Below are 11,432 nucleotides of genomic sequence, written 5' to 3'. Positions count from 1 at the left end.
GGCAAAAATATAAGATATCACACAAGAGCACTTGTTTTCTCTGCGTCAGCCTTCTAAAACGCTTTATGTACTACAAGTACATTGGTAGTTCTTTGGGACAGCGAAAAGCACCAACAAAAACAAAAATCCAAAAACTCATCTTATGTTAGAATTCCTAATGCCAAGTGGATTCTTAAGAAAAAGTTTCTAGAAAACTTTTCTCCCGTGAACTGAACTTATTTCAGGATTCTTTTCTATAACATTGGAAAATATTTTACCAATTGTTATAATTTAAACCATAATAAATAGCCTAAGAAAAATAGATGAATAAGGTCTACCTTTTCCTATGCTAAGAGCCTTACATGTGCATGACTATTTTAGAAATACAAAGGTACACAAAAAAGGGCCATCACAACCACCCAGAAATAACATTATTTTTAAAAAATACCTAATTTCTGGTCTGCAGATGTTTTGAATAGTAAAGTGGGAATTAAAGATGAAAAAAGTGAACCAAGATGATCAAATCAACAAAGGAGATGAGATGACAGCATTAATTTTGTTACATAAACTTAGCTATTTAGGAAAAGAAAAAAAAAAAAGAATATGGTACGTACCTTCCTAATAGCTTGACCTGATGCTTTCTTCCCAATAAAGTTCTCAGAGACTCCAACCAGAGCAGCGACATTTTGTTCTGCTGGACTGAGTTGGTTAAACTACATAGAAAAAGAATATAGAGAAAAATTAAATTGTAACTTTAAAAAGTCTGGCATTAACCAAATCTAGTAGTCATACCACATTTTCATTATTATAAAAGCTATGAAAAAATAACACAAATTTTACTTATAAGTATTGCAAATACTATATTAGAAGTAATACAAATAACACAAGTATTTACTTACAAGCTTGCAATATTTACTTACAAGCTTTACAATATTTTTAATGCATTTGAAAATATAACAGACTTCAGTAGAATGAACTTAAAGACATGGCCGCAAACACTGTAACCACGGTCCATGATCTTCATGGGCTGTGTTTATGTTTCATACGGGAGACGCTTGCGGGGAGGGAGGGGAGGGAAGCTTTTGGAAGTAACTGCATTGTTTATACACGTGTTTGTGTGCATGTGCTCAGTCATGACCAACTCACGGACTGCAACCTGCCAGGCTCCTCTTTCCATGGGATTCTCCAAGCAAGGATACTAGAGTGGATTGCCATTTCCTGCTCCAGGGGATCTTTCCGACCCAGGGATCAAACCTGCATCTCCTGCATTGGCAGGTAGATTCTTTACCACTATGCCACCTGGGAAGACCTGCATACTGCCAGTGCCTGTTCACAGTAAAATCATAGTAGACTGTATTATACCACTTGGTTTTGTAACAGGTACAGCCAGTTCCGCCTTGCCAATGGCGATAAAGAAGGTTATTCTTCTCAGCTATCAACATCACTGGGTTTGGTGTGACAGAACGTGACACTGTGTGTGACTCTGATAGAGCTTTCATGTAATAAACTCTCAACCATCAGCAATGGTTTTCTTTACATTTCAGGCATTAGAAAATGGAGTGGTCACCACATCCCAAGAGTAACCACTTTGAGGGGATGGGGACCAGGCATGGTCCTTTTTTCTCTTCTGCACCTTTCTTCAGTCTTTTTTCTGGCTATGAAAATATACTTGAAATTGGGCCCTTCATCTGTCGAAAGGCCCAATTTCAAATATATTTTAATAGCAAAAAATATGAATAATCACACGATAAAAGTCATATTGTGATTATGTTAGCCTGTACTGCAAACTCTTATCTTCTCACCTGCCTGAAGTATACCATCCAGTCAGGGTCACACTGAGAAGCCATGTCATAGGGAGTTGTTAAGTAGATCAGATGAAGAAGGCTTTCGAGCATAAGACCCTCAAGGCCTTTCTTCAAGTCTCTGTAGAGAATGTCACAATAAGCCAAATCTATTGTTCCTAAAAGAAAGACACAAAGAGTTCATTCTTCATAATCACCAGAGGAGGAAAGAGGTGATCTTAAAGAAAGTCTGGTTTACCCAAACAAAGCAAAAGTCTTGAGGGACTTCCCTGGTGGTTCAGTGGCTAAGTCGCCACACTCCCAGTACAGGGGGCCCAGGTTCTATCCCCGGTCAGGGAACTAGATCTCAACCTGCCACAAATAGGAGTTCGAGTGCCACACTAAAGATCCCTTGCCCCCAAACAAAAAAGAAAAAAAAAAAATTCTTTACAATTTCTTACTATGTAACTTAGCACAAAACTTAGGAGGTCATTTTGATGTTATAGTATCCATCAACATTTAATAAGTACATACCTTCTGACCTAATTAATTTATTCTTGGGAATCTAACCTAGAGAAACATTTCCACACATATCCAAAAATACATGGACACAGATCCCCTTGTTTATAACACAGAAAAACCAGAAACAGTGTAAATGTCCATCGAAAGGGGAATGGTTAAATACATTACAGTATCCATAGTATAGATGACTATTGTACTAAAACAAAAATGAGGTAGATTTAAAGGGATTGATGTGAGAAGATGCTCATAATATTTTTTTTTATTTTTTCATGATATTTTATAAGTGAGAAGAGCAAGTTGCCTCCAAATACTTACACTATGCAATATGTATGTGTGTGCATGTGTGTGTGCTATATATACATATATGTGTACATATATATATATATGCGTACATACATGTAATACAAACACAAATATACATACACAAAATACTTGGAAGAGTATATATACCAATTTGTTATGAAATTTTCAGAAAATGTCTGGAAAGATACATACCAAATTGATACTCTTGGTAGGATACCAAGATTTGTATGATTGCTGGGCGAGGTGAACATAAAGGAGGGGGGACCATCTTTTTCTCCATGTATTTTTACAGTATTCTGAATTACTTGCAATTCAAAACATTTTTCAACTTTTAAAAATTGAAGTAGTTTAACAGTTTGTAAGATAAGATTATTATTATTAATATGAAATTACAAATCTAATTTAGAGTTACAGAAAATTTCTATTTTTTCCAATGCATTTCCTCAGATTCACAGTCAGATTCAGGTAAGCTCTTACCCTTAAAAGAAGCTCGTCCCAACTTTGTTATATGAAAATTATTTTGGAACTCTTCTTCAGACCCATAAACAGTATCTTTTTGTAGAAGTCCTTTTTCTGTCAAGTATCTAAGTGATTCCACAGTTATTTCCCAGAGACTTTTTTCTTTCAACAAAACCTTTTGCTGAACACCAAAAAATGTACCACTCATAAAACGATATATGTCATCCAGATTTGTTGCAATCTGAAACAATTCAGGATACCATTAGAGCAGCTTTTCTAATTCAGGGCATCATTTTGAATGAATAATTCATCAACATGAGGACTCATTTCCATACCTCAAAGCTATTCAAATAAAAAATCATTATAAAATCTACATAGTTGCATAAATGTACTTTTATAATAACATTTTTAAATGACAAGAAAAAACAATTGAAGGGAGAATATATTTACCATATTTATACTCTTAATGAAGACATCTACACATTTCTGATTCAAAAATCCTTAGGTTTTTGAGTAATTTTTCACAGTATCTCCAAAGCTGTGTCCTCTGCTCACTCCCCACCAGTTATCACTAACTACCACTCAGCCTCCTTCAGAAATCCTCCCTCTACCCCCCTCCAGCCACATGTGAAAATATTCTTTAGCTCTAAAAATTGTACTTAAAAAAACACATATGGAAAACACAACTGAAAGTCTCCACTAAAGCAGGATCTGGCAATACTCTCCCTGACATTTTACCTGAAAATAAACAGCAGTTATCTACCTCTTTTTGTCTCTTGCATCCCCATCTCCTTTCCTTGTTCTTTTGCTGCCTTTTTTTTCTCCCCCCAACTCACTGTTTAAAACTTATAATAGCAATGGCGGTATTCAGATGGAGAGCTGACTCTGAGTGTGCATAACTTACATTAGCCAATTTCAATGAAATCAGCATGTTATACTAAAATATAGTTGATCAATAAGCATATTTCTCTCTGTTTCAATTCCGATATTTTAGTGGGAAAACTTAAGTAGTAATTTCACAGTAAACCAATATAAAGGATAACAAAAAATATTATGGAGCAGGGACATTTCCTAATGTTTTTTTTCCTTTTAATAAAAGTCCATCCTTAATATAATATTCATTCAGGCTAAAACTGCACTTTTAAGATATTCAAGAACTGATACTCAGTTTATAGATTATTAACTGAGTACTGTTAACACTAGGGGTAAACAAACCAACCAACCAACCCCTCTACTTGATCCTTCTAGCTACCATCACATTATCTTTGTATCCCTCTGTAATTGATTTTAACCCACTGGGATAGCTTCTATCTCTGGCTTCTCAAAGCTGGGTTCTCTACTGTTGCCCCAACCTGCAAGTTTAGCCATGACCAACTCCAAAGCCAGACCATAATTCAAGTATTTACTGAGCAGCAACCACATGCCAGGCACTATGCTAGTCACTGGGATTTGGTGATACAGGAGATTAAACGTGGACCTGTCCCAGGGCTTCATTCCTGGGGGGTAAAGTTATCAGCCAAAGAAAGTCACGAACAAGAATACAACTACAAACTGACGGGTGCTACTAAAGGAAAGAAGTGTGTTTCTGTAAAGAGCATCCAAGAGACTGACTGCACTCGGTGGGAAAGGAAGGCTTCCCCAAGGAAGTGTGGTGAAGTGGAAGTCCGATGGTGGAGTAGGGGTGGGTGAGGGTGAAACGAGACGGAGAGCTGAGACGAGGGAGTCCCAGGCTTGCAGACCACTGCGGCAGGAAGGGCATAGGATATGAAATGAACACAGGACAGTGTGTCTGGAGCGCAGTGTGACAGCATGCTGAGAGACGGTACGGACGCAGAGAGAGGCAGAGGCCAAACCCACACAGCGCTGCTGCTGTTTAGTTGCTCAGTCACGTCTGACTCTCTGTGACCCCATGGTCGCAGCACGCCAGGCTTCATGAGGGCTTCCCAGGGGGCCTGGCAGTAAAGAATCTGCCTGCTGATGCAGGAGACGCGGATTCGATCCCTGCATCGGGAAGATCCCCTGGAAAAGGAAATGGCAACCCACTCCAGGATTTTTGCCTGGAGAATTCCATGGATAGAGGAGCCTGGTGGGCTACAGTCCATGGGGTTGCAAACAAGTCAGACATGATTCAGACACTAAACAAGACAGTGATAAGGGATCTGGACTCAATCCTAACAGCAGTGGGAAACAACCATTAACAAATTTTAGGCAGAAAGGGATTTATACTTGGGGAAGACTGATCTACTGAAGAATAATATGGAGTGGGTGTGGGAAGGCAGGGCAGAGCTGATGCCAGGAGACCAGCTGGGCGACCATCATAGGGATCTAGGCAGGGCCTCAGCACCTGGAAAAGAGAGTGCAAGCAGCCTATGTGACCTCTTTTTGCCTCGGATTCTTTTTCTTGTGAAAGCAGAACTATACTATTTCATTCAAAGGTATACAAAGATCAGAGATAAAACATATCAAGTGTCTAGCAGGGTGTCTGAAACATAGTCGTGAGAAATGATCACTGGAGGCTCCCTGCATCCCAGGGTGCAACAAGTGTTATGTTCTAATTCCTGGAGTTTCCATCTCTTCCACCCAAAACCTAGTGTCCCCAAGGATGCCTGCCTCTACCTCCTGCCTCTTGACCTCACACTGCCCTTCTCGAAGCCTCTCACCCCTATCCCACTGGTTGTTTCTGTCCGGAGGACTTGATTTCTCCTTCAATTCTAACTCCAAAGAGTTTTCTGCCTGTCCACCGCATCTGTAATTCCAGCCTCCTTCCACAACTAGGGCCCTGTGATGAAGCTCTACCCAAACGTGCAGGAAGAACCCTGATGGCCTGTTCTCAGCACGGAGCCCAGGAGCCTCGTAACGGCAGGTTTGGAACAGCAGTTGCCTACCAGCTAATCTCCTGAGCTGACTCAGCCTGGTCTTCTTGCTGCTGTACTTCAATTGTTAACACAGAATTTAACTGAAACTGTTGAGCCCTATGGATCTGGCATTGCAGGCCCATAAAACCACAGCCCTGTGACCAAGTCGGTTTCCCCAGGATTCCTGTACCTGAGTGCACTGGTCTCAAGTGAAGCCTCAATTCCATTGTCTTGCATGGAGTCCTAACTCATGATATACTTGTCAGAGGTATATTTTCTTCCCACCTTTTCACTGTTTAAGTAGCATCTTTTGAAGAGAATTATAAAAATATAAGGTCTATTGATTTTTTTCTCTCATGATTTATGTTTTTAGTTTTCCTTATAAGACATCTTTGCCTACCCTAAGGCATTTCCAAATAAATTTCAGTATCGATCTTTAATTTCTAAAAAAAAAAAAAAAAGGAACAAAACCTGTTGAGATTTTGATTGGGATTGCACAGAATCTATAGACCAATGTGGGAAGAAGTAACATCTGAACAAAAGTGGGCATTCCAATTGATGAACATGGTATCTCCGTTTATTTAGGTCTTTAATTTCTCTCAGCAGCGTTTCGTAGTTTTCGGTGAGAGCAATTTTCACAGGGTAACAGAGACGGAGCTGTGGCTGGGACACAGGTGTGAGACATGAGAGGCCTCGCCCTAAACCAGCACAGAACCCTGGGAGGAGTTCTCCACTGATACGTGACTATGTTACAACTCTTCAGTCTAGTATTAAGCACTCTCTCCCATCCTCTCCAACTAAGGCACACAGTCTGGCCCAGCTTCCCACCCAACTTTCCACTCTTCGGTTATCTTCAGCCCTCCTCTATAGCTACAATATCTGGTCTTTTGACTGTTATTCCACATCATCTTAAGGTTTCTCATCTTTAATTTAAGTACCTGGAATGGCTTATACCTTCCCTCTGTTTATCTAAAACCTCTACCTCCTTCAATACTGAGGACTAATTTCTCTTCTTTTCTGTGGCCTTTCGCTCTTAAAAATGCCAGGGGATAAAATATTACACCATTCATCTGCAAGGCAACCAAAATGGTCTCATGATATCTTTTACTTATCAATTACCTTTTGAACTTTCACTTACACCAATTTGCGATAATAAAGGTAGGCTATATGATAAATTAATAAGAGTCCTGGATTTTAGTTAGATAAAGCTGAATTCAAACACTGGCTTTACCAGTCTGGGACTGAGGGGCCTTGAGCACAAGAGAATAAGCCTAAAAAAGAGGTTTTACTCAAGAATAACCTGAAAAAAGAAAGTCAATTTCTAATCCTAGGGAAAAGAGTGTTTTCCCATTGTGCCCCACCCAACTTTTTTTTTTTTTTAATTTTCTGCTTGATAAAGGCTAAACTGACTTCACAAATATTTATTATGATCAGAGGACTTACAGGGGATCTTTTCTTACCAAGGCAGAAATGCTGGATTATCTGACATCAGGACCCATGCTTCTAAGGCTCCTTTATCCCCCACAGTATCCATCAAAGTCTCTTACTTGTAATGGATGCCCAGTTATTATTTGTTCCATACAATTCAAAGGATTAAAAATGCACATATAAATCCAGATTCAGATTTATCATGTCAAAGACTGCTCTTTTTCACATTATATAGACGTGAACTTTTTTTTCAACTTTCTTTACAGTTTTCAAAACTTTTCAACTACCACTGTCTCAAATAATAGCAATAAGATATAAAAATAATAATAAAAAATACCTTCAAACCAATCAAAGAAAGAAACAAGGCTTGGATTCCCTTGGTGAATTCCTGAACAAGATGGCTATAGCAGTTTTCCAGTGGTCTGCTTATTAACTCCAATACCTACAAGAGTTAAAGCAATACTATGTTCCACATTATTATAAAAAATAAATTGTGTTTCATATAAAATTTTATAATTTGCATAGATCTTGTGGAGGCTGGGAGAGAGAAAAAACAGGCAAAAAAATAAGAATTGAGCAGGTATCCACATGAAAATGGAAGAAGACAGGGAAAATGCTTTTCATTGAAATAGAGACCTATTCAAGCTACTCTTTCTAATGCTTAATCATAGAGGAGAAGGAAACATTATTCAAAGGAATAGTAATAATTAATTTTTAAAAGATGGTATCAATGGGCAAAATTAAAGATTGAGAAAAGACAGCAAAACAACCAACCAACAACCAGATTATTACCTGATGCTTGTCTTTTTCTTGCAGTATAAGGATACTCTCCCCAACAGAATCTATTCCAGCACGGCCAGCTCTGCCAATCATCTGTTTATACTGATTCCTCTTTAAAAATTCCTTAGCAACATAGGGGGCTCTTAATATAACTCTATGGAATTGACAAAATTAATTAAAAGTGATATTAGATCTATACCATTAGCATCTATTTTTAAACTCTTTGTTTCATTATTTTTATATGATATTCAATTTAGTGACATATTAACTCAAAATAATATGTAACTGCTATTTACCAGTAATCTATATTATGATGTCCTAGGTTCCTTATGTACATTATCTGTAATCTTACAAAACTTGTGGTAATAATATTCTTATGTACTTTAATTTTCCTTTACAAAGTGGTTGACTGAGGCACAGACAAGTAGCTTATCAAAACCAACAAGATTTGTAATTAACAGAACCATAATTCGAGCTTAAGTCTGCTTAGCTGCAAAGCTTATGATCAATCCACTACAGCAATAATCTCAAAAGGTTTTTTGATTTGATACTCCATAAATGAAAAATCTGATCACAGGCCACTAACATATGCATATTTATTTATGAATTTGTATTGTCAACTACATAAAATTGCAGATTTCAACTGTTTTTGACCTACAACATGGTGATTTCAATTCTATTTATGTATACAGAAGTCTATAGCCAGCCTTCCTGTTCAAAGGTGAGAGAAAACCTGTGCTATTTACCTGAACTATTCAACCAACTCCTTTATTTATAAATCTCAGTGGACAGACAAGATTATTGAATACATGAAGAAAACAAATTACATAGAAGAAAAACAATGAGAACATACAGAATATACATCTGACAGAGACAGCTAATACAGGGAACAAAGAAGAACTTTAAAAAATTGAATTAATATGCACAGAAAATTCTGGAGGGTACTGTATTTATAGTAGAAAAACAGAGTACTATAAAGAAAGAACAATACAAGAAGAAGAGTTCTTAGAAATAAAAAATTAATTCATTTAAACAATTCAACTGAAGAACTGAATAATGAATGAATATAGTTAGTGGGATATAATTAAAAACTGATTTTGTAATATAGAAAGTAAAGGAGTTACATAACTCATATAGACTGAAAAAATGTAAGAAAAGTTATGAGAAATGAAAGACCAATTGTCTAACTGGAGTTATAAAAGCAAGAGAAACAGAGAAAATGGAAGGAAAGAAATAATACAAGAGATAACTGAAAATAATTACTCTAAGATGAAGAAAGGCATAAAACTTTAGACTGAAAGCATGTACCCAAGGGCTATGCCCTATAAATCAGAAATAGCTAGGGACTTCTTTGGTAGTCCAGTGGTAACAATCTGCCTGCCAAGGCAGGAGACACAAGAGATGTGGGTTAATCCCTGAGTCAGGAAGATCCCCTGGAGTAGGAAATGACAGTCCACTCTGGTATCCTTGTCTGGGAAATCCCAAGGACAGAGGAGTCTGGTGGGCTATGGTCCATGTGGTTCTGAAGAACCGGATGCAACTGAGCACACACATTATAAAATGTTGAGGTTAAAGAGAAAAGCCTATAAGCTTCTGGAGAGGGAAAAACAGCAAGCCTATGTAAGAACAAAAATGTCCACCACTAGTTCCCTAAAGACACAGAAGAATGCTACAAAGGCTCCTAAGGGCAAACACTGAACCTAGAATTCTGCTCGCTGCGAGGTGTCCAAGTGTGAGGCTAAACTAAAGATAGCTTCAACTATGCAAGGGTTCAAAAATTTTTATTTCCAATGCATCATTTAAAAAGAATTACCCAAGGATGGCAAAATAAAAAATGGATCACAGGAGGAAGATGTTTGATACAAAGGGCAGTGGTAGGCAAAACAAAACAAAAAACCCCAAAGTATGATTTATTGGTAAATTTAAATAATTATTGATTATAAGATGAGAGAAGTTGATGTTTGGTAGAAACCAACACAAGACTGTAAAGCAATTATCCTTCAATTAAAGGTAAATAAATTTTTTTAAAAATGAGAGAAAATTAAAAATCTAGACCTAACATTTTAGGAAACTGCAACAATACATGAGACAGTGTAGAAAAAATATACAAATGCTAAGACTCTTGTAATGTTGAGCAGAGGATACAGTTATCAATTCTAAAATAATAGAAAAGCACATTTGATTACCACTGTTAAAATTTTAACTTCCTTTTTTATTTCAACAATTGTCTGAAAAAATGGAAAACTTACTAAATGACAGAGTTTGAAAACAAAAGAATTGAAAAAGATATAGTTGGCAAAAAAATATATACATAGTTCTAATGTTCAAAATAAAGTCACTCTGAGGAAAACAAGGACTTATTCTATTGACAAAAGGTGTAATTCAGCCACAATATATTTGTAATAAACTTTTATATACCTAAATAGTTGTGAAATACAAAGCAAACAATTGTAAAAATGTAAAGAGGAGAAGTTGATAATTCCATAATTACAGTGGGAAACTAACATACGTCTCTGGAACTGACAGATCAAAGAATCACAGGGAAAACAGAGGAGCTGATAACATGACTAATAACTGCAATCTCATTGAGTTATATAAAAGTGCATACGCAACATAAAATATATAGTTTAAAGCTTTTGGATGATTTATAAAGATTGACCATTTATTTGGGAAAAATAGTCACAAATTTTGGCGTCATCAATAACTAAGAGTGGAAATCAACTGCACAGGCCCACAGCTTTGGTAATAATTGAAAAGGTAAACAAGGATCTACTCTGAAAAAAAAAAAAAAGATACCATTAATATACTCAAAAGTCGTCATAGATGAGTTCTCTAAGGTGTCAAGGAAATCTCTATGCTAAATAAACTCTTTCAGATTAAAAAAAAAAAAAAAAAGAATGGTCAAAAGCCTTGCCAACTGTTTCTACATAACTAGAATAACAAATCCTAACATCAAAACCAGATAGGGAGAGGACTAAAGAAAGAAGGAATAATACTAGCAAGAGATCTGCTAAGGGACTTCCCTGTGGTCCAGTGGTTAAGAATCTGTCTTCCGAAGCAGGGGACACAGGTTCGACCCCCGGCTGGAGAACTAAGACCCCACCTGCCGTGGGGCAACTGAACCTGCTCACAACTAGAGACAAGCCCATGTGCTGCAGCAAAGAGGCCGTGAGGGGCAGCTAAGACCAGACACAGCCATACAAATGTAAAAAAGAGAGAGAGATTTACTAATGCCATTTTTCATTAAGCTATTAAAGGAAATTAACCAAACAATCAACTCAGCAAACGCTGAAGAAAGCATTTGATAAATTCTCATTCATTACTG

General features: G+C 37.1%; 1 protein-coding gene across 6 annotated transcripts in view; it reads right to left on the bottom strand.

Moving 5' to 3' along the window:
- HELQ (helicase, POLQ like) overlaps nt 1–11,432 on the bottom strand; it is a 41,291-nt gene that overhangs the window by 10,669 nt on the left and 19,190 nt on the right. For all 6 annotated transcript variants that reach the window (XM_070458203.1, XM_020892871.2, XM_020892872.2 and 3 more), the window contains 5 exons: nt 8,120–8,261; nt 7,665–7,769; nt 3,063–3,285; nt 1,782–1,939; nt 594–692 (listed from right to left, as the gene is read on the bottom strand). In XM_070458203.1, coding sequence (XP_070314304.1) covers nt 594–692; nt 1,782–1,939; nt 3,063–3,285; nt 7,665–7,769; nt 8,120–8,261 — 727 coding nt within the window. The remainder of the gene's footprint in view (nt 1–593; nt 693–1,781; nt 1,940–3,062; nt 3,286–7,664; nt 7,770–8,119; nt 8,262–11,432) is intronic.

The sequence above is a fragment of the Odocoileus virginianus genome, chromosome 29 (genome assembly GCF_023699985.2).
Source record: "Odocoileus virginianus isolate 20LAN1187 ecotype Illinois chromosome 29, Ovbor_1.2, whole genome shotgun sequence".
Lineage (NCBI taxonomy): Eukaryota > Metazoa > Chordata > Mammalia > Artiodactyla > Cervidae > Odocoileus > Odocoileus virginianus.
Note: the sequence above shows the minus strand (reverse complement) of the source record. Positions and strands in the feature narration are given on the sequence as shown.